Source organism: Pediculus humanus, genomic scaffold, assembly GCF_000006295.1.
Source record: "Pediculus humanus corporis 1103172108281 genomic scaffold, whole genome shotgun sequence".
Taxonomy (NCBI): domain Eukaryota; kingdom Metazoa; phylum Arthropoda; class Insecta; order Psocodea; family Pediculidae; genus Pediculus; species Pediculus humanus.
Window position 1 is genome coordinate 926,304 of NW_002987850.1, and position 23,084 is coordinate 949,387.

A 23,084-nucleotide genomic window follows, 5' to 3' on the forward strand; every position below is an offset into this window, starting at 1 on the left:
ACGTTAAATTTAAAACAAAAACGATTTTAAAATTAATTAAACGCGATTAATAAAAATTTATTTGAAATAAATGAATACTTTTATTCGATTTGTCAATTCAAATTTCACTGAAACATTCGAATTTCAAACGGTTATAAAACCGTCTTCTGCTTTTCGAAACTGCCAACCATTGAAAACTCGTAAAAAAAAACATATTGCCAACGTTTGAAATGTAAAATTTTTTTGATACTTTAATTTAACACTCATGTAAACGTAAGGTAAAAAATTATAATAAAAATTGTAAAATTTAAAAAAAAAAAAAATTTAATTTGAAAAGATTGTTTCGTTGAGATAACAATATGGCGAACACAACGGATAATAATAAAGTTAATAATAAAGAAGATTTTGTAGATCCTTGGAATGTCGTGAGTTCATCCGAAATTGGAATTGATTATAATAAACTTATCGGTATGTGTTTCATATGTTAATGAAAAATTTTGATAAAATTATATAAAATGTAATTGTTTTTCCAGAAAGATTCGGAAGTTCGAAAATCGACAATGATCTTCTTGAAAGATTTGAAAAAGTAACTGGAAAACCGGTACATTATTTACTTAGAAGAGGAATATTTTTTTCTCATAGGGACATGCATTCAATATTAAACGCATATGAAAGTGGAAAACCATTTTATTTGTATACAGGAAGAGGTCCATCATCTGGTTCTATGCATTTGGGTCATTTGATACCGTTCATATTCACAAAGTACATTCGAATATTTCATTTTGTTAAAAAACGATTGCAAAATCGAATGCAACATTCTCGATATTATTAAATTTTATTTATTTTTAGATGGTTGCAAGAAGTATTCAATGTGCCCTTAGTTATACAATTAACAGATGATGAAAAATTTCTATGGAAAGATTTAAAATTAGAAGAAGCTAATAAATTAGCTTATGAAAATGCCAAAGATATAATCGCTGTCGGATTCGATAGTGAAAAAACATTTATATTTTCAGATTTAGATTATTTAGGAAGTTGTTCTAATTTTTATAGAAACATTGTTAAAATTCAAAAAAGTGTTACTTTTAATCAAGTAAAAGGAATATTCGGATTCGGTGATAGTGATTGTATTGGAAAAATTGCTTTCCCCGCAATACAAGCCGCCCCATCTTTTTCCACATCTTTTCCTTTCATATTTAAAGATTCTAAAATACCTTGTCTCATACCTTGCGCCATTGATCAAGATCCTTATTTTAGAATGACAAGGGATGTAGCACCTAAATTAGGATTTACAAAACCTGCTTTGTTACATTCGACATTTTTTCCAGCTTTACAGGGTGCTAAAACTAAAATGTCTGCAAGCGATCCAAACTCATCGATATTTTTAACTGACACTCCGAAACAAATTAAAAATAAGGTAAGATGAACATTTTAATTAATTAATTAATTTTGTACTGATCAAATTTTTTATACAATTATACACATTTTTTTTTGATTCAACTTTAAGATAAACAAATATGCATTTTCTGGTGGACAAGCAACAATCGAAGAACACAGAGAATTTGGTGGAAATTGCGACATTGATATTTCCTATCAATATTTGACATTTTTCTTAGACGATGATGAAAAATTAATGGAAATAAAAAAAGATTATGCAAGCGGTGAATTGTTAACAGGAGAATTGAAAAAAATATTGATCAATGTTTTACAACCGATTGTACAAGAACATCAAGAGAGAAGATCAAAAGTAACTGATGAAATTGTTAAACAATTTATGACGATGAGACAATTAAAAACATCATTCACTTAACAATCTTTTCAAATTATTAATAGAATTGAATGTGATTGAATTTAAATGTTGTTGTGATTTGCTAAATTATTTTTTTTGCAATAAATTATTGATATGTTATACAAAATGTAAAACGAAATTATTAAAAATATTTTTGTAAAATGAAATTATTTTTTGTTTTTTATCATTATTATAATCATAATTATTTTAAATTAATTAAATTGAGTTAAATATATGTGAAACTTTACATAAGTGTTGTTAAAATAAAAAACTATTTATAAAATTAAATTATTAGTATTAATATTTTTTTTCACTTACCTTAATTCCGCCATTTTTTTTTCTTTCCTATAACTTTCGTGAGATGTTTGATTTACACTAACTGACGATTATAAATTTTACGTTTAAAAAAACCGACGTTAATTTATTTAAAAAACTATTTAAAACCGTTAAGAATTTTTGATAATTTGTTAAAAAAAAAAAAAAGGCTTACTATTATAATAAAAGCGGGAAAATATAATTAACAATATTGCGACAATCGCGCCTTTTCTTATTTTTTTTTTTTTTGTTAAAATTTCGACAAACGAATTTTTTGAAAAATATTTTAATTAAATTAGTTTTTTTTTTAAATATTAATATTAAAAATTTTCTTTTTTATTAAATACTTAACTTTTAATAAAAATTTTAAAGAAAAAAAATTAATTTTTATTTTCGATTAAACTAATTTAAACTGTCACGAATTTAAAACATTAAAAAAAAAAAAAATTACTAATTATAATAACATCACTCCTTATGAATATTTCACGATTGCTATTTTCGCGAAAGTGTCGCCAACTGTAAAGCAAAAAACTGTTTTAACAAATTAGTACGTATTTTTCTCAATAGATGGCGTGCAAGCAACATTTATTTTAAAAATTTTATTTTTAAATATCTTTTCCACAATTTCATCCGTTTTTCAAAAAAAAAAGAAAAAAAAATTTTAATAACGTACAAAAAAAAAGTTATGCAAACCAAAAAAACAAACAATTTATTATTATTATTATTATTAAATTCCTTTGATTTACCTCGAGGTGATTTTCCGTATAAAAAACAGGAATAAAATAAAATAAAAACATCTCTTGATATTATTATTATTTCATTTTATTTTTTTTTTCCAACTCCCCCGATCCCGACTCCGCTCCCCCCTCTTCCCCTTCCCGAGAAAAAAAAAAAAAAATTTAAAAATTTTTATACAACAATATAAAATAAATAAAAAGCAGACGAAAATATAATGTCGAAAAGACAAAAAAAAAAAAAATTCCATCCACGTTAAATTCGAATGCTCCGCTACCGAATATGTTTCATCTCCATTTATATATGATCACGTGACCGATTCAAAAAATTTGATTTTTCCAATGGATTTTCAATTTTTCTTTAAAATATTTCCGATTCGTTTTTAACGTTCGTTCGTCGCATAACTGCCAACAAGAAGAACAACAAAATAAAAAATTTTTTTTAAATATTAACGACTCTCCTCCCACTTCCGTTTCCTGAATTTCTTTCGTCACAAACCTTTCGTTGTTTTTAAATCTGAATATTGAAAAGGTTAGGACGACTCCTTTTCTTTCCAAAATTTTTTTTAAAATTCCTCATTTGATCACCGAAAAGTGAAATTCCGACGATTGGTACTCCTGCGTGTGTGGATTACCTGAAAATACATAAAAAAATTATTTTTGTTGTTGTTTCCGGTGTCGTGTAAACAGAAAAAAAAGAAAATAAATTCTCACGTAAAACATTAAATTGCGGAAACCGTTGAAGGATGATGACGTCATCGGTTTTTTTCTAAAAAAATTTTCTTCTTTCAATGTGAAAATATGGCGTCGGCGAAACTTTTTTTTTGATTCTTTCTTTTGCTTTGTGAGCATCTTTCCCGATTGTTGATCCCATCCTGATAACTATGGCTCCATTTGTTAATTTGTTTAAAAAATTTTTCTGAAAAGAGAGAGAGAAACAAATATTAACGAAACGATGATTAAAAAATTTTCGCTCGATGTGTTAAAGTAATTTTTTACCATAAAAAAAAAGAATGAAAAGGAATTGTGAAAGATAAAGGGGGAAGAGAGAGAGAGAGAGGAGAGAGAGGAAGACATAGAAAAAGACTAAAAAAAATAAAAAGTGAAACGGCTAGAGAGAGAGAGAGATACAGAGAAAGAAAAAAGAAACAAAATTAAAAGAGTTAAAAAAAAGTATAAAAAAAGATGGAGAAGGAGAGAAAGACTAAAAAAAAAGGAAGAAAGAAAGAGAGAGAGAGAGAGAGATGATTAAGAAATTGACTCGGCGTGTAAAAGAAATTTTTCACCTCAAAAAAAAAAATAAAAAGAAATTGTGAAAGATAAAGAGAGAGGCAGAGGGAGAGAGAGAAATACAAGGAGAAAAAAGAGAGAGAGAGTATAAGAAAAGAAAAAGAAAGAAAAAGAATGACGTAGAAAAAAAAAACTAAGAAAAATAAAAAGTGAGAGAAAGATGTAGACAATGAAAAAGGCAAACAAAATTACAAAAAAAAAAAGTAATAAAAAAATCGTGAAAGATAAAGAAGGAGAGAAAGACTAAGAAAGAGAGGAAGAGAGAGAGAAACGAAGTCACGAAATAACCGTAAAAAAAAAAAAAAATGGCGTAATGAAGAAAAGGACAAAGGTGAAAAAAAGTAAAACGTATCAAAAAGCTAAAACAGAAAGAGGGGGAGATATAAAGAGAGAGAAAGAGAGATAGAGGGAGAGAAAAACAAAGAGAGAGAGAGAGAGAGAGAGAGATAGGAAATTAAAAGCGAGACGCTTTTCGGCTCATTAAAATAAATCAAAAACAATTTATAAAAAAAAAAAAAAAACCCAAAGTGTGCGAACACACGAGGACGGACCACATAGAAAAAAAAAAAGGTTGGATCAATAAAAGCCATTAAGTAAGGAAAACCTTCGCAAATAAGGTTATTGCCACGACGACGACGACGACGACAACGAACACGACGATGGCGACGACGACAATTTCGACTTTAAAAAAAAAATTAAATTAAAACAACGACAATAATAATAATAATAATAATAATAATAATAATAATAATAATAATAATAATAATAATAATAATAATAATAATAATAATAATAATAATAATAATAATAATAACAATAACGATTATTATGATAATGATGATTAAAGTGTAAGCAACCGTAATTTTCATCGTCGTGGTTGTAACCACTTCCGATAACAATCGGATTTCACCGCCTTTTCGAATGACGTTACTTTTTTTTTTTTTTTTTGCATTTGTCGTGACGTAAGCAACCGTAGAAAAGCAAAGGGAAAAAGGAAAAAAGTCATTTCGTCTGAGTTGTCGTCACGGTTTTTTAAAAAAAAAATTTTTTTTATGCTTTCTCCCCCTCCCTCCCTCCCTCTCTCTCTTTTCATTCTCATCGTCTTTAAAAAAAAAAGGTTAAAATTGCTGCCGCTGCTGCTGTTGCTGCTGCTTTGTGTAACGTTTCACGGGGTTTTTAAAAAAAAAAAAATTTTTTTTTCATAGCATTCGCAGCATCGACCTCCACCTTTTTTTTTTTTTTTTCGTTTTTTCCCCGAAACGTACGATTTGAAAACAATTTCTTTTTTTCTTTTTGTCTTCTTCCACGACGTTCATCATCCTTTATTTGAAAAAAACAAAACAAAAGGTTTCGATTCGAAACGGATTCATTTTGTTTTTTTTTTTTTGTTTTCGTTTTAAAACATAGAGAAAGAAAAAAAAAATTTTACGCGATGAATCTTAGAAGACGACGACGACGACAACGACGATAATAATAATAATAATAATAATTTTCCATTGTGAAAAATAGTTTTTGAATCCGTTTTTTGTTTTCACCTATTTCAAAACTCATTTCTTAACTTTCCGACTTCCGGATTGAAATTAATTCTTTTTTGCAAACATTATTATTATCATTATCATCATTATTATTATCATTATTATTATTATTATTATTATTATCATTATTATTATTATTACTATTATTAATTCTTTCAATTATTTAATGATTTATTGAAAATCTTTTTTTAAATTTACCAACAAAATAAAACAAAAAAATTAATATTTTCTTCGCGCTCGTCTCTTTCTCTTTCTCTCCCTTTCTCTCTCTCTCTCTCTCATCTTTTTATCCGTTCCACCTTTCCGACTCGCAACAGGTAAACGTGATGATTAATTAAGGGGGGTAAGAGTGTGGGCGTGTGTGCGCGCGTGGGAGGTTTGCGTCATAGAAAATACAAAAAGAAAAAAAAACTTTTGGAGCCGTTAAAATTTTCAAAAATTAATAAATAATTTTGGGTTCGTGATAAATCGCGAGGATTTCAAATGCTTTCATCGCCGAAAGAGAGAGAGAGAGAGAGAGAGAGAGAGAGAGAGAGAGAAAGAGAGAGAGAGACCCGGCGGACGGACTCCATTTTGTTTTTTTTAAAACTTTTTCGCGAAATGTTTTACGCCACCACCAAGCATATAACGTTTTTTTTAATCATATCTCACTCTCTCCTCTTTCATCTTATCTTCGTTTGCCTGCCTGTATCTCTCTCTCTCTCTCTGTCTCCTCCCCCTCCCCCCTTCTCCCCCGGCAATTTATTCTTAAGTTTAACTTTATCACGCGAAATTTCACGCAAGTTATTTGTTTTAATAAGTTTTGTTTGCTTTCACCGAGTGTGCTAAGATATTTTTAAACACTTTTCAACTTTCACCCTCCGAATGTTATAAAAGTTTTCCTTTTCTTCCCTTCCTCTTCCCCCTCCTCCCTTTTGTTCTTCTATTAAACATATTCCCCCTCACCTCACCTCACACCTACTCGAAAATCATGCTCATTTTTCTCAAATTATTATTATTAGGACTACTGTTAACATAGTAAGGCAACATCGATTTTTTGTGTTTATTGATCGGTTACCCAATCAACGAAAATAATTTTAAAATTTAAAACGATGATGACGAAACTACTTCCGGTAAGTTTTTCCTCGCCTTAATTCATTTTCCGGTTTCTAAATAATTTGGAAAAAACGGTCTATTTCCCGCGATAAAACCGTTGACGAAAATTAAACGTCGCATTTTTTTTTTTTTCAAATCAGTTACCGACTTGTAGTTGCTAGTGACACGTCGATTTTCAACGTCGTGGGATTAACAATGTCGTGTCGCGAATTCAACCATCTCAAAATTAAGACAACCTTTCGTAAAAATCCACGTTCGGATCGAGTCGACATATGAGTCGGATTTTATATCCAATGGTTTGTTAAACGGTTTGAGCGGTATGGACCTGAACATGACGTAAGGTGCCCGATATTTCGCGACGAATCTTGAATAACAAAATCCGCGTCGAAGAATTCGGGATTCGAACGAATTTCGAATTTAAACAAATCCAAAAGATCCGGTATTAAATTTCACGGCGCGAAATCGAATTCCATTTCCGGTTATACATCGTTCACGTGATCTTATAATTTTCAAATTTTCCCGGTAGGAGGAAGGAAAAAACACGACACGACCGTGACGTTACGTTTTCTTTCGATCAACGATGACGTTATTATCCGTTTTTAACATTTGATAATGGTTCGAAACCGGAAATGGTGTCACAACTAATACGTTCACACAATCTTCCACGTTTAAAAACACTTCCAATACCAAAATTTTTCCAGGTATTCCTGGAAAAATGAAAAATGAAAAAGTTTATGTACAACACCGGTGATGGAAAATTTCTTTTTTTTTTTTTTCCTTTTTTTCTTATCCAACCATTTTACTTTTTTCCCTATGGCGATGAAATTTTTTTCTCTCTCTCTCTCTCCCCTCCTCTTTCTCTCTTTCTCTTCTAGAATTTATTTATATATATATATATTAAAAAAAAATCTGAAAGCTTTTCAAAACCTAAAATTAATATCTTAAAGGATTTCCGAAACTTTGCCTAGGCAAAAAAAACCCTATTTATCTCGAGTGTGTGTGTGGGTGTGCGTGTGCGTGTGTGGAACCTTATCGATTTCACCTTTTCTACGCATATTTCAAACGCAAAAAAAAAAAAAAAACGATTTTCACCTTAGACAGCCTCATCAAATTGATTTATTGTGGTTACAAAAAAATAAAAAATAAAAAACCTTTTCCACAACACCCTTTTTTTTTTTAAACATATTTAACAGGCGTTGAAAAAGAGGAAGAGAGAGAGAGAGAGAGAGAGAGAGAGAAAAGAGAAAGAGAGAGAGAAAGAGAGAAAGAAAAAGTTCGAGTGACTTAAAAAAAATTGAATTTCATTTTTTTCCGATTTTTTTTTTCCATGAAAAAAAAAAAAAAAATTTAAATAAGAAAAATATGGCTGGAAAAATAATAATAACAATTTCTTCTATCTCTCTCTACTTTCCAGAATTACGGAAATAATAATAATAATAATAATAATAAAGATAATTTGTTTGTTTTGTTTGAAACAAACAACCGTTTAATTATTCGTTAAATAAATAATCAGGTACGCGTTTTGTCACTGGAATGAAATGAAAAATTCTTTTAAATCAAAAAAAAAAAAATTTTTTTTTTTACTCCAGGAAGAGCATCATGATAATAATGATGATGATGATGATGATGATGATAATTCCCTTCAGTCAGTTGTTCCGAAACTCTGAGGTTGACCTTTTAATAATAAATTTTACAGTTTTGCAACGTTCCCGTGAAAATAAATATAAATATTTCGTTCTCGGGATGAGAGGGGATGAGAGAGAGAGAGAGAGAAAGAGAGAAAGAAAATTTCTCCGGAAAATATTTCGAATTAACAACAATCGTAGCGAAAAAAAATTTTCTCTTTTTTTTTTTTGTTAACGTTTTGTTTATTTTTCTCTTGTCGGTTTTCCTGTCGGTTGTTTCGTTTCGTTTTGCGAATTTGTGATTTAAATAATTTTTTTTCTCTTTTCTTCTCCCCCCCTCTCTCCCCCTTTCTCTTTTTCATTCGATTTTGTTTTGTTTTCGAGTTGATTCAGAATTAAAAAAACAAGGAAATAAATAACCCCAAAAATTATTATTATTATTATTATTATAATTCGGAAACAACTTTAATAAGGTATTACAAAATTTTTATAATAAACTAAAAAAACTGAAAAAAAAATAAACCAAACCGGAAAAATATTTTCCGTTAAATTATTTCCGGTTAAAATTTTCCGGTTTGCGATTGTCATTTTTCCAATTTTTTCTTTCCCTTTCCCTTCCCTTTTCCTTTTTCTTTCCCAATTTTTTTTTTTAAATATCTTATTATTTCATTACGTTTATTTCCGTTCAACAAATTTACATTTAAATTTAAAAAAAAAAAAGGGCGGGAAAATTTAAAAAAAAACCGTTAAAAAAAAAAAATTGTTTCTGCCACGTTTGCGAAATCCCTCGTCATTCGTTTTCTGTTAATATCGAAAATTAATTTTTTTTTTTTTTTAGAAACATTTTTTTCTAGCTTCTTCGAATCAGAAACAAAAAAAAAAGCTTTAAGGAAAACGAAAATAATAATAATAATAATAATAATAATAATAATAATAATAATAATAATAATAATAATAATAAAAAAAAAAACAGAAACAATTTATTTAAAAACTTTAGAATAAAGTTTTCTTTTTTTTTTTTTTTTTTTGCAAAAATGTTAGAAAACTTAACTTGTTTTTTTTTTTTCCATAGAGAAGAAAACAAAAACACATTAAAAAAAATTTTTTTTTTTTGTTTTCCTTTCCAACTTTATCCGGGATGGAAAACAAGGAGGTAAATAAAAAAGAAAACGAAAAAAAAAAAAATTAAAAAAAAAACAATTTTAAAAATAAAAATAAAAAAAAGAGAGAAAGAGAGAATGAGGGAATGAATGAATGAGTGTATGAATGAATGAATGAAAAAGTTTTTAAAATTGAATTTTCAAAACTTTAAGCGAGGAAAAAAAAAGTAATTTAATATAAAATAATGTCTTGAAGTCAACACTTGTAATTATGTATAAATTACATTTAATAACAAAAAAATAATCTCGAAAGAATCTCGACGGGAAAACTTATATGTGCGCCATATTACTTACAACTAAAAAACTCGTACAAAAAAAAAAAAAAACTTAAAATGAATTTCAATTAAAAACTGGAAGATGAGAGAGAGAGAGAAAAGTAAAAAAGAAAAACAAAAGTAAAGAAAATGGCGGTGCTCAACGCTGTTGTTGTTGTTCGGATCGAAATCACCGAGAATTTATAAAAATTCCGAGAAAAAAAAATGGCGACGAATAGCAAACAAAAAAAATTTCCGTTAAAGAATATTTAAAACAAACGATCGAAACAATCAATATTTTCTTCTCATAATACGCACTCGTTCAAATCATTTTTTCTTTTTTTTTTTTTTCATTACAAATCAACGCGAGATAATATTGAAAATAAAAAACGTGGCAGCAAAACTCGACGAATCTACGTGCACGTTAAAAAAAAAAAAAAAACTTTTTACATATTTTAATAAAAACCAATGATGAAATCTTAAATCCGCGACGTCTAGGCATCGTCTACGTATAATTCGTCTGCAGCTAGCAGAAGACAATTTGAAAAAAAAAAATCGATTATTTTCGTTCGATTCGATATTTATCGATTATTTCCGGTTAAATGAAAATTTTTCTCATCAGCGTCAATGCGATTAACCTTTTTTTTTACGAACAGCGCATGCGCGACCGCCATTGCGAAAAATTCTGTCGAATCAAAAAATTCGTTCCGGAACGTGAAGTTTTGAAAAGAAAAAAAATTTCAAAACTTACGAATTAAATTTTCCCGCCTTTTTTTAAAAAATCGACGCGAAATTTTCCAAAGACTCGCGAAACATAAAATGTATTTCTCGAGTGTTATAATAAATATTTATACGTTCGTCTTCTATCATTGAACTAATTACGTTTCGCGCATGCGCAATCAAAAAAATTTTTTTTTTATTATCATTTACTTGCGCAAACGATTTCTTCCGTCTCGACATGTTTCCGTTTCGTTTTTTTTTTTTACGTGAACCTTTCACCTCATTTTCACATTCCCCCCCCCGTCCCTCCCCCCATCTCCTCCTGTCAATCTAATCGCAGATAAAAACAATCACATCAACGACTTTTTTTTTTTTTTAATTTTTAATTAAACTTCTCCTTTTTATAAAATTCATTTGACAGACGAAAAAAAAAAAAAAATGAACGGGGGGCCTCATTTAATCAAAAGAAAATTTTTCATTTCATTAAATAAGGCCCCCTTTGTATAAAACAAAACAAAAATTGTCGTTTGTGTGTTTCACTTTTTACTTTTTTTTTTTTTTTTATAGACAATCGGAAAATTTTCAGGTCTTTTAACAAAAAAAAAAAAAAGAAAAAGTCAATAAATAATAATAATGATAAAAGAGAAAGAGAGAGGAGGAGGGAGAGAGAGAAAAAAAAGAAAAACTTTTACCGTGCCATCCGAATCAATGGAAAACTTTTTTTTTTTTTTTTTTTACTGGAGAAAGATTTAAAACTTGTTAAGTCTAACAAGAAAATTTTTAAAGTTTTCTTTTTTTTTTTTTTCTTTTTTTTTATTTGTAATTTGTCAAACCGAATTCGATAACTTCCCCCCCCCCTCCTCTTCCCTTTTTCAAAATTCTAAAAGTTTTTTTTTCTCCCGCCGCACGGGAAGAAAAAAAAGAGACGATAGCGGAGGCTGTGAAATTCAAAGCCTCCGTGAATTTTCCGGGTATATCAAATGACTTTTAGTACTTACCGTTAAAATCCATTGATTTCATTCGGTTGTTTGTTTGTTGCTGTTGCTGTTGTTGTCATCTTCGTGATTTCACACTTTTGTACAAACACTTTTTTTTTTATTATCATTATTCTTAATTATTATTATTATTATTATTTTTTTTTTTATTACTACTACACTGCACTCTCTTTGTGTCTGACCAAACGTGGCGTTTGAGTTTCCGCATTTTGATGTCTTAATTTCGAAGGCAACGTTGCATTATACACTCTAGTCCTGTCTGTCGTGTGCTGACCACCGACAACTTGTAAATTTTCAGGTATAGTCGCCAGGAGCGTTTCCGGATTTTGTTTGAGCAATATGCACGGATTTAACGAAACGTTTTCGGTTCCGGTTCCTCCGGGATTTGAATGATTTTTGGACGGCGCGAGTACGGCTGGATCTATTGCCAAAGTCGTTAAAACAATCGGATTTTGATGGATGTTCGGATCGACCAAAACCATGTTTTGTTTGTTTAAAACGATGTTGTATTGAGATTGTGAAACGACCTGAGGACCGGGACTTTGTTGATCTCCCGGCCATAGAATTTGATGTGTCCACTGATCCAACGGTGCCGGAATTTCGTACACTAAATTACCCTGTACGAAAAAATAATAATAATAATAAAATTAAAAAAAAAAACGTTACAAAGGAAGTAGAGAAAAAGATGATTGGAAACAAAATGGCGGAAGAAAAGAACACACGAACCAAAAAAAAAATAGAGATCTAGTTAGAGAGATAGAGAATAGTTAGATCGTCGTAAATAATAATAATATTTTTTCGGGTCGTCAAAATCTGGGAAGTTGAGGGGGGGTGGAAAAGGGAGATTTAAAACGTGAAATATATAAATATATATTTTTTTGCTGATTTTGAAAAAAAAAAAAAAAAGAGGAGAAAGTTTAGGAAAAAAAAAGGACTGGAAAAAAAGTAAAAAAGAAAAAAAAATGAAAGTGGACGGAGAAAAAGGGTGGGAGGGGAGAAGGAGGGAGGAGGAGGGAGAGGGAGGGAGGGGAGGAGAGTAAAAAAAAATTTTTTTTCGGGTTTTACATTTACACGAAATGGAAAAAATGACGAGAACCGCTATGGCGGGTGAAAATTTTCTCGCGTAACTTTTCCTTTGTTCCATTTGAATAAATTTTCTTCCGTTGTGAAAATTTTCATCGCCGCCACCACCACCACCACCACCGCCACCATTGGGTGAAAATTCCTTTTGCGCTCCGCAAACCTCAAAATATTTATTTTAACAAAACTAAATAAAATTTATACAAAAAATTAAAAAAATTTTTTTTTCCCGATGAATATTTAAACGTGCGTTTATTTATTTATTTAATTGAATACACACGCCCCCCCCCCCAAAAAAAAAAATAATAATTTTTACGCAACGTTGCCAACATTAACAAAAAAAAAATTAACGAGGCACGCAAAATTTGATGAAATGCTGTCGATTCTCGGATATAAGAGGAAAAAAAATGTAAATGAATGAAAAAACTTTTTTACCTTCGGATCTGGAGATGTTTGAAAATTTTGACATTGACTATATTGATTTGTTTTCTGCTGTTGCTGCTGTTGCTGGAGCGGCGGCATCGTCGGCAGCGGCACATGACCTTCCGAATTATTTTTCCAATTTCTAATCGAATCACCGTCTACTAAATCACTTAAACTTTCATGTTCCAAATCTGAAAAAAAAACTATCGACGTGGAAGAAGAAAAAATAACAAAAAAAACGTTCGATCAAATTACACGTCTCAAATTATTTACAATTTTTCACCACGAGAGGTCGCAACGAACGAAAAAATTTATGACGTAATTAAAAAGGGGTAAGGGGGGGAAAAAAAAAATTTGTTTCCTTTTTCTTTGTTGTTGTGTAAAACAAACACACACAAATGAATAAAACAAAACAAAACAAAAAGCAGACGAAAAAAGAAAAAGAAAAAGAAAAAGCAGACGTCGATTGTATAGAGATTATACGGGTCCGTGATCTCCTGTCGAATGTTTTTCTTTTTTTAGAAAGAAAGAAAATAAAAAACTTACCGTTTGTTAAAGGTATTACGTCGGGATTTCTTTCGTCCATGTCTGTGGATTCATCATTTCCGTAATTTTTCGACAGGGTTTTACTACTCGCAACGCTTTCCGTTAATTTCGTTGGATCTTCCGTCGATTCCGTTCGACTGTTGGAATGTTGCGTGTTATCATCATCGGAATCGCAACAGCAAACGATCGTTGCACCTTTGACCCTGAGTAATAGTATCAATAAAATGGCTCCGATGCAAACGATGGAAATCCCACCGATTCCCAACCAAATCATAGGATTTATGTTTGATAGAAAATTCGATTTCGGAACAGGCACTGAAAGAAGAGGAGGGGGGAGAAAAAATTTTCATTTTTATTACGTGTGTTTCCGGTAGCAAAGGATAACATAAAACTTACTCGGCATGTTTCTTCGATGTTCTTGATGTGTGGGTTGTAGAGTCGTGACTTTAACAGGCACTCCAGTATTACTTTTACCTTTGTTATTACTCGAGTAAATGTTTAAAAAATATGTTTGACCGGGTTCCAAACTTCCGACGGAAAATTCAGGTACGAGTTTTCTCGTTATGTTCACGATGAGTCTTCCGGGTTTCGAATCGTCCGTCGAAGTGGAACCGTCGAAAACTTCCAAAGTGAATTCTTGCGGTAATCCACCGTCGAATCCCTTGTGACACGTCACGTGCAACGTCGTTTGAGTTTTGTTTTTTAAATTACAATTTTTTGGGGGATCGGGTTTACCCGCTGGCACGATGTGATAAACGCACGGAACGACTTGGGGCCCCAATTCGTTTCTGCCCCAGCACAAAAGAGTTCCGTAACCCTGTTCGTTCGTCGGCGAATACGTTGCTACACTTTTACCACCTTGTTCAATAGTCCGAAAATCCACGTCTTTCGATTTAACAACGGAATTATTAAACGTCCAACGAAACAAACTCGCCGAGGGATTCGAATCCACTTCGCACGTGACGGTAACCATTTCGTTTCTTGCCGCACCATATATCCTCTGCTGACCCGGCCTGCACTGAGGTTCATCTGCATGTAAAAAAAAAATTATTGAAAATTCGTACGCCACCCCCTTTACTCCCCCCATACATACCCCTCGCAACCCCCTCACGCATCCCTCACGCAGCGTTTTAATTTCAAAAAAAAATTATTTCTTCATCTTTCACTCATCTTAATTTTTGCGACAAAAAAATTTTTTTTTTTTTTGAATGAAAACTTTAATAATTTTTTTTTTTTTTCTTGAAAAAAAAAAAGAAAAAAAAAATCTACGAGATTAACTAAGTCTAGAATTTAATTTTTCCCATCGAGCTTTAATCTTTTTATTATAAAAAAAAAAAAAAATATGGCGGATAAAAAAAAACCTTTTCAAAATGTACAACTCGAAAAACTTTCTTTCATTTTTTTTTTCTTTTTTCTTCTTCTTCATCTTTTTTCTCCCCTCCCTCCCACACTCCCTCTTCCACGCCCACCCCCCCTTTTTTTTTTTTTCATTTCGGGTGGGTGAAAGTGAGAGAGAGAGAGAAAACTTATTAAAGTTTTTTAATTAGGCGAAAAACGAAAAAAAAAAAAAAGAAAATCTTTTTTATTAATAATGAATTATTTTTGACCCTATATCGGAAAAGTAAAAAAAAAAAAAAATGATTTTTTCCCCCTGTTTTTTCTTTTTTTTTTCTTTAATAATAATAATAATAATACTAATAAGAATTTTCTTTTTATTTAAATTAATAATAATAATAATAATAATCCATCCTATTGTAATAAAAGCAAAAAATTTAATTATTTAATTATTATACTTTTAAATTAAAATTTTATTATTAAATTTTTTTTTTTTACACGGTCGGATGACTAACGTAGTAGTTTCGGTGGGATAAAAACAAAAAAACGATTAATCGATCGATAACGACAAACAAATCAAATTAATTGTTTTTTTTTTTTTTTATACACAAACAAACGCGTTTGTTTTGTCTTTTTCCCCCTCCCCCGTCTGTCGCGTTTTATAAAAAAAAAATCGTTTAATTTTTTTTTTTTAAAGTGACAAATTAAAAAAAAATTTTAACGAATTTCCTTTTACCCCTTCCTTTTCTTTCCCCTTTATTCCCCTTCTCCCTTCCCTCCCTTCCCCTTTATCCCCCTTCTCTCTCTCTGTCTTGAAGGAAAAAAACAACCGGAAACAAACCATTTAAAAAAAAAATAAAGAAAAAAAATTATTTAATTAATTTAAAACGTAATTAACGATATTATTATTATTATTATTATTATTATTATTATTATTATTATTATTATTATTATTATTATTATTATTTGTTTTGATTATTATTTGACGGATGTAATAATAAAACCTTCATCTTGTTTTTTTTTTTTTTTACAAACTTTTTACAAACTTGCATAAAATTTTGTTTCAAAACTTTTTTTCTTTTTTTTTTGTGATAAACAAAACAAAATCCCAGACGAAAAATATATATATAAAACGACCACGTCTTCATTTTTCGTTTGTTTTTCCGTCGTCGTCATGTTTTTTTACTCTATGACTAAGTTCGTTAAACGTTTATGGAAACGTCGCATAATATTATCATCATTATCATCATCATTATTATTATCAGTTTTTTTTTTTTTATTAAATAACTTTTACGAATTTAATTTTTTTTCTTCCTCTCCCCTGTCCCCCTTCCCTCCCCCCGCAGACTCTTCCTTTTTTAAAAATTCAATTTTTTTTTTTTCCCTCCCCCCGATTCCTCATTTTTTTTCTTCTGCCACGATATCCGACCGAATTATTATTAAACCGAATGAATAATACGGAATTAAAAATAATTCAATTAATTTAAAAAAAAAAAAAAAAAAAAGAAAAAAAAGTTCGGTTGGAGAACGAGGAGAGAGAGAGAGAAAGGGGAGAAAGAGAGAGAAAAGAATGAGGTCAAAGGTCAAATTATTTATCATTTTATTTTTTCAGACGGAAAAATATGAAAATAAAAATAAAAATAAAATGAATAGCGGAGAAGAAAAACATGAAAACCTTAATTGGCGCCGATTATAAAAAAAAAATTTTTTGTCATTTTGATGAAAAAATCAATCGAAGTAGAATAAGACAAAAAGAAAAACAAGAGAAAAAGAAAATAAAAAAAAAATAAATGAGGAGAAGGATAAGAAAACAAAAAGAAATTAAAATTTTCGTACGAATCATTAAATTCCGCCATGTTTAATTTTTCTTTTTTTTTTTGTTTCTTTTCGTCTGGAAGTAAATCGAAACACGTGATGAATTTTCCAGGATCGGAATTAATTTTTATTTTTAAAATAAATAAATAAGTCATCCGACATTTTTAAATTTCTCTCCCTCTCTCTCTCTCTCTCTCTCTCCCTCTCTCTCTCTCTCTCTCTCTCTCTCTCTCTCTCTCTCTCTTAAATCTTAATTCAAAGAAACGAACGGGAGCCATTTTTTTTTTTTTTTAACGGAAATTTCAACGGATTAAAATTCGACGATTTAATTTCACCCTCCTCCTCCTTCTCTTTCTCTTTCTCTCCTCCTCCTCATCGCCCTTCTCTCCCCGACCCCACCCCCTCTTTTCCCCTTCATCTCCAGTCAATTAATTCATTCGATAAAGAAATAATAAAAAATATCGATCATGATGAAGGAACGACTTTGATTATTCGTGATTTCCGTTTCCTTTTTTTTTTTTTTTTTATCAAAAGATTCGACTTCTCGAATTTTTTCTTTTTTTTTTTTTGGATAAAAATTTTAAAGCGCGAAAAATTTAAAAAAAAAAAAATTCAGCCGTGTCAGCAGATAAAAAATTGGCGCGAGGCAGACTTTTTTTTTATTTAAAGAAAATCACGTTTGTTTGATTTTTCCTCATTGTTTATTATTATTATTATTATTATTATTAACTATTATTATTATCATCATCTATGTCTTTTAATATTATTATTATTATTATTACGTATTTCTATTACGTTGTCATTTACATGTACAAAATTGTTTATTTACTCTATGCAATTTAATTTTTTCCCTTTTTGTGAAATGTCATTCGTTTCAACGGTTAGGTCATTATTATTATTATTATAATCATCATCATTATTATCATTATTATTATTACAATTATTATTATTATTATTATTATTATTATTATTATTATAATCATTATTTAAATTAAAATAATTTATAACAGGTAAATAAATTATTTTATTTCTCTTTTTTTTTTTTTTTTTTTTACTTTTTTTTGCTTTTTTTACTTTTTTCTTTCTTCATTTTCATTTTTAACAAAGGTTTTTAATTATTATTATTATTTTTTATTTTTTGTTCTTAATGACGTTTTCAAAGGTTTTCCCTTTGATTTTTTTCTCTTTTTTTTTGACTTTTATTTCTTTTCATTTCATTTTTTTTTGTCAAGACTAATAATTAAAATTTTTTTTAAATGACAACAACAAAATACAATTTATTTCGGGAGCAAAAAAAAAAAAAAAAAACAGAAAAGAAATCATGTCGACCTTTTTCCAGATTATTATTATTATTTTTTTTTTATTTAAGGTTTTCTTTTTTCCAATTTTCTTTTTCTCTTTTCCTCTCTCTCTTTCTACATCCCTTCTTCTTCCTCTCTCTCTTTCTCTTTCTCTTCCCCTCTCTCTTTCTCTTTCTCTTCCTCTCTCTCTTTCTTTTCTTTTCCTTTCTCTCTCTCCTGCTCTTCCTCTTTCTCCCCCCTTTCTCTCTCTGTCTCTCTCTCTCTCTCCCTCTTTCTTTTTCTCTCTCTTCCCCTTTCTCTCTTGTCCGAAAAACGAAAAAACTCGAAAATTTTCAATTTTATTATTATTATTATTATTATTATTATTATTAAATCCACTTCTCCTTAGTTATGACGTCATAGAAAAAATAACGTAAACATTATTCGATCTTTTTACTTTTCTTTTTTTTTTTTTTTTTCTTTTTCGAACAAAAATAAATAATAATAATAATAAAACAACAACAACAACAAGAAAATTAACGGATGTTTTAAAAACGTAAGAGGAGAAGTGGGAGAAGGGGAAGGAGGAGTAGGAGGAGGTCAAAAGGTTAAATAAGAACGGGTAAAGATACTTAAAATAATTTTAATAACGACCCTAAACCTTTTTGAAAGATTTAATTTCGAGTTAAAAGAGAAAAAAAAAAAAAAAAAAAAAACTTCAAGTCTGCTGTTAAATTATCTCATCATTTCGATTGTTGTTGTTGTTGTTTAAAAAAAAAAGGGAGGGAAATTTTTTCTTTTTAAAAAGTAAAAAACCCGTGAAAATAATTAAATTTCCCGCGTTTTTCATTTTCCTTCTTTTCTTTTCTTTTTTTTTTGCAAAAGTTAAAACAAAAATATATATATATATATATATATCAAATTCACTTCACGTTATTTTTTTTTTTATTTTCTTTCAAGTGCTTTTAATAATAATAATAATAATAATAATAATAATAATAATAATAATAATAATTTTTAAACCTTTAAAATTGTGATTGTTCTTCCGTAACCACCACCACCACCACCATCACCATCACAACCGTTGTAACATTTGCACGATTCAATTTTTCTTTTTTTTTTTTTTTCAATTAAAAAATACAAAGAAAAAAGAAAAAGAAAAAAAAAAGAGAAAGAGAAAAAAAAGAAAGAAAATAAAAGAAGAAAAAAGAAAAAAAATAAAAAATAGAAAAAAAAAAAAAAAAAAATTTTTTTCCGAACCTAATTTTTTTTTTATTATTAAATCCTTTTTCTTTTTTTTTCCGGAAAAAAGAAAAAAAGAGTGAATTAGTTTTTCTTTTCTAAACCTTCTCTTCTACTTCTACTACTTTTTTTTCATTCGTGAGTTGAAGAGGAGAAGAAAAGAAAAGAAAAGAAAAGAAAAGAAAAAAATGAAATAAAAGTTTTTTTTTTTTTTTGTTCTTGTAGAGTACCTTTAAAAAGTTTGCATTTAAAAAAGTCTTTGAAGGATTTATATACGATATTCTCGAGCTTTCCACCTTTTTTACCGCACTTTATTATTATTATTATTATTATTATTATCATTGTAATTTCCTTCTTTTTTTTCACTTGTACGGAAAAAAAAATATAATAAAAAATGCTTTTGAATTTTTCCGCTTTTTTTTTTTTCAAAAGTTTAATTTTTTATCTTTTTTTTTTTTTTTTTCGTTTGTTTGTTCTAGTCGTTATTTTTTCGTTTTCAACCGTAAATAAATTTTATTTTGCGATTAAATAATAATAATAATAATTAGGTCGTTAACGCGCCCTTTTTTTTAAAAAAAAAAAAAAAAAAAAAAAAAAAAGTAAAGGGGGGGAGAGAGCTTGTATGTCTAATTTCCCCTAAAAATTTTTTGGGTTCCCGTTGGAAAAAAAAAAAATTTATTTTTATTTTTATTTTTTTTTTACGTTTAAAAAAAAAAAAAAAAAAAACGGGGCCGGGGTTAATTTTTTAAATAAAAAAAAAAAAAAAAAAAAAAAAAAAACTTTTATTTATCTACGATCACGTAACCGAAATTTAATCATAGATAATAAAAACAAAACAAAACAAAATTCTCGACTGTCATTGGTCCGTCGTAAATGTGACGTCATCGGAAAAGCTTCCAATTTTTAATGGTTTTAATAATCAACGACTTTTTGTTGTTGTTGTTGTTCTTTCTTTTAAACTCATTAAAGAAGATTTTTTTTTTTTTTGGGTCACGTGCATCGCGTACTTGCGTTTTATTTCTTTTTTTCTTTTTCCGAACATGCAAACCTCGTGCGTTTTACGTTTAAAGTACAAGAGAGAAAAAGAGAGAGAGAGAGAGAGAGAGAAAGAAAACACAACGATTTTGAAAATTTTCCATTTTTTCTTTTTCCACTTCCTTTACCTCTTCTGCGAACTTTTTAAATTAAGCTCATTAAGCAATAAATAATTAGCGAACTGTGCAAAATTTAATTTTCCCCTTCCACCACCCCGTTTCCCGATTTTCCAAACTTTTTTACTACTACTACTATTATTATTAGCAACGGGGGGGATGGGAAAAAAATAAATATGTATACAACGTATCTCTCGTCTCGTTTCGACGTCGTTCATTATTTATTTAACTGCCAGGTTTTCTACCTTAAAGCAAAATATTTACCCACCCTTTTACCAATCTGTCAAACTCACCCCCACCCTTAAAAAAAAAATATCATGAATCACATCTCGATCGATTTTTTATAAACATATATTTGAACGTTTAATCGATTTATTGCTCATCCGATCCATTTCCGTTGGTAACTATTAATTTTCCATTTATTTAAAAAAAAAAAAATTTTTTTACCCCACGCTCCACCCCACGTGTCACCTAACGCGTCACGACAAATAATTAAGTAAATAATTAAAAAATTTCACGGTGTTGGGGGGGGGGAAAGAAAAAGTTTATGGAGTCAGTTATGTGACACGTCATAATCGTCAACTTTTCTGTTTTTTATTCACTTCACTAACGGTAATAAAAAAAAAAAAAAAAAAAAATTAACCACTTTTCATTCAACGACGATCGTTATTCAGAGAGAGAGAGAGAGAGAGAGTAATAAAAAATAAATTTTTTTTTTTTTCCCCCCCCATCCAAAGGTCATTGAAACACTTTAAACTTTTTTTTTGTTTTGTTTCTTTTTTTTGCGGTAAAAAATAAAAGGATAAAAAAGTAATAATAATAATAATAATAATAATAATAATAATAATAATAATAATAATAGTAATAATAATAATAATAAAAGGAAACATCACCTGAAAAAACAGCACTCGAACAATTTTTTTTTTGCGCGCGCCAGAACGAGAATAAAACATCAAGTCACATAACGGTAATAACAATAATGGAAAAAGAAACCATTAACTCTCTTATCTAATAGAAATATGAAAAGAAGAACAAAATAAAGAAAGAAAAAGAAAAGAAAAATGATGATGATGATAATAATAATACACGGTTGCAAACTTTTGAAAAAGAAAAATTGATTTCGTTTGTTTTAAGTGTACTACTAACAACTATTACTTACATTTAACGTCTAATAAAAATGAATTACTTTCGGCGGAACCTTCGGAATTTGATGCCGAACACGTGTAAATACCCGTGTTGTACCTGGAAACCGACTGGAGAACCAATGTTTGATTTGCTATTATCGTTCCAGCGGTTGCGTTGTTCGTTAAATTTTTACCCTGGAAAAAATAATTAAAATCAACGGATTAATATTGGAAATTAAAAAAAAAAAAAAATTCCTCAGACGATTTCGTGTGACGTATTCGTGACGTAGTCGTTACGTCATGAAAAATTTGAAATTTTCTTGCATATTCTCGCATTTTCCACGAATTTTCTTCTTCTTCTTCTTCGAGTGATTCTTTTACGGGGAAAAATCTCGAAGGATCCAAAACAATTATTCTTTTCTTTATTCTCAACATTAATTTGTTTATATCTCTCGGGAGTTGAAATAATTTATATGATGATTTCCCACGTCATTTTGTTTTAAATTTTCTTTTTTTTTTCCTTTGATAAAAAAAAAAAGGAAAAAAGAAAAAGGAGGAAGAAAATAAATCGTGTGACGAGATGGGGGGAGGGAAAAAAAATTGCTCCGGGTCAAAATCGTTTGCCAAAAAAAAAAAAATTTTGTTGGGAAAAACCTTTCTCGATATTTTCCAAAGATTTTACTAAAAAAAAAAAAAATTTTCATTTTCCTTGAGAGAGTGTGGTAGTTTTTCCCAAAACACAATATAAGGTCAGAGAAATTTAAATGACTTGAGGAAAATTTTTGATAACCGTCGTCAATTCGAATTTTCCCCCCTACTCCCTCCCACAAAAAAAAAAATTGTTATGAAAACGTCGAGAAAAGTCGTAGGAAAACTTTTTTGTGACCGTTACGATGACCGAAACAAAACAATTTTTCCTTTTTAAATAAAATTTTACCTAAAGTTTTTTAGTACCTGCATAATTATTTTCTTTTCCTTTTCCATTTCCTTTTTCTTTTTTTTTTCTCCAGAAATTCGTTGTGAAACACGTTTTAAATGACCAAAAGATAAAATTATTCAGTCAATCGAAAATGCGGAAACTGAAATTTTAATTACGTTTACCCTTTTTAACAAAAGAAAATTATTCGAATAGTAAGAAATAAATTTTAATTTTTTGTTTTTCCCGCCATTTTCTCTCTCTCTCTCTCTCTCCTAATTTTTTTTTTAAACCTTTTTTTGTTGTGTGCAGTTTAGAAAAAGTAAAAAAAAAAAACGAGATTTTTTTTTTTGCGTTATTAATATCAAATCGATTAATCCATCTCATCGTCAGGTTTGCGAATCGGGGGATAATCGGGGGAGAGAGAGAGGGGGGGGAAATAAATTTTAAAATAAAAATGAAAAGGTTAAGAAAAATTAATAATAATAATACTAGTCCATAGAATAAAAAAACGTTAATTGAAGGTTTAGATTAAGGATTAATTTAAGCTCGTTAAAAAGGGGAGGGGGGCGGAGGCGGAAATAAAAATTTTTTTTTCCCGGGTGTAAATTTTCCGATCCAGGTTTTTTCCCTTTTTGTGAAAAAAAAGAAATCCAATCAAACTAATTTATTTTCACTCCC

The 23,084-nt window shown here is 29.2% G+C and overlaps 3 protein-coding genes across 3 annotated transcripts in view; 1 reads left to right on the plus strand and 2 right to left on the minus strand.

Annotated features, from left to right (window-relative positions):
• Positions 1-70: 70 nt before the first annotated feature.
• On the plus strand, positions 71-1,789 carry Phum_PHUM513420 (Tryptophanyl-tRNA synthetase, putative; the record flags this gene model as incomplete). The annotated part of the gene is made up of 5 exons (XM_002431102.1): positions 71-179; positions 331-447; positions 513-741; positions 829-1,396; positions 1,487-1,789. 5 exons carry the CDS (start codon positions 71-73, stop codon positions 1,787-1,789), a joined length of 1,326 nt encoding a protein of 441 aa, XP_002431147.1.
• A 5,506-nt stretch (positions 1,790-7,295) lies between these two features.
• On the minus strand, positions 7,296-7,792 carry Phum_PHUM513430 (uncharacterized protein; the record flags this gene model as incomplete). Its single annotated transcript, XM_002431103.1, has 2 exons — positions 7,296-7,444; positions 7,780-7,792. The coding sequence occupies 2 exons, from the start codon at positions 7,790-7,792 to the stop codon at positions 7,296-7,298; spliced, it is 162 nt and encodes a 53-aa protein (XP_002431148.1).
• A 6,103-nt stretch (positions 7,793-13,895) lies between these two features.
• Phum_PHUM513440 (Fasciclin-2 precursor, putative) overlaps positions 13,896-23,084 on the minus strand; it is a gene marked incomplete at both ends in the record, with an annotated part of 51,259 nt that continues 42,070 nt past the window's right edge. The window contains 2 exons of the mRNA XM_002431104.1: positions 13,896-14,569; positions 21,523-21,682. Of these exons, the coding sequence (XP_002431149.1) occupies positions 13,896-14,569; positions 21,523-21,682 (834 nt within the window). The remainder of the gene's footprint in view (positions 14,570-21,522; positions 21,683-23,084) is intronic.